A 670-nucleotide genomic window follows, 5' to 3' on the forward strand; every position below is an offset into this window, starting at 1 on the left:
TTCATCTTCCACGTGAATCTCTACGGAAGCATCCTGTTCCTCACGTGCATCAGCGTGCACAGATACTCCGGCGTCGTGCATCCGCTCAAATCGCTCGGGAGGCTGAAAAAGAAGAACGCCGTTCGCACCGTCGCGCTCGTTTGGTTCGTAGTCGTGGTCGGCATCTCTCCCATCCTTTACTACTCGCGAACCGGCCCTAAGAAGGGGTTAACGACGTGCTACGACACCACGACCGAAGACGAGCTGCCTGGATACTTCATCTACAGCATGTGCATGACGGTGTTCGGCTTCTGCATCCCGTTCATCATCATCCTCAGCTGCTACGGCGGCATCGTCAAAGCCCTCATCTGCAACGACATGGACAACGCGCCGCTGAGGAAGAAGTCGATATACCTGGTCATCATCGTGCTCACGGTGTTCGCCGTGTCCTACCTGCCTTTCCACGTCATGAAGAACCTGAACATGCGAGCCAGACTGTACTTCCAGAGCGCGGACATGTGTGCCTTCAACGACCGCGTGTACGCCAGCTACCAGGTGACCCGCGGCCTGGCCAGCCTCAACAGCTGCGTGGATCCTATCCTGTACTTTCTGGCCGGAGACACGTTCAGACGCAGGCTGTCCAGAGCCACCAAAAAGTCCTCAAGGAAGGGAGATCACCCCCTGCAGTCCA

General features: G+C 56.9%; 1 protein-coding gene across 1 annotated transcript; it reads left to right on the forward strand.

Annotated features, from left to right (window-relative positions):
* Positions 1–3: 3 nt before the first annotated feature.
* Positions 4–666, forward strand: LOC107735193 (P2Y purinoceptor 1-like; the record flags this gene model as incomplete). Its single annotated transcript, XM_016546961.1, has 1 exon — positions 4–666. A coding segment is annotated over one exon (663 nt), but the record flags the coding sequence as incomplete, so codon positions are not given.
* Positions 667–670: the final 4 nt, after the last annotated feature.

The sequence above is a fragment of the Sinocyclocheilus rhinocerous genome, unplaced genomic scaffold (assembly GCF_001515625.1).
Source record: "Sinocyclocheilus rhinocerous isolate Xijiao unplaced genomic scaffold, SAMN03320098_v1.1 C35860800, whole genome shotgun sequence".
NCBI lineage: Eukaryota > Metazoa > Chordata > Actinopteri > Cypriniformes > Cyprinidae > Sinocyclocheilus > Sinocyclocheilus rhinocerous.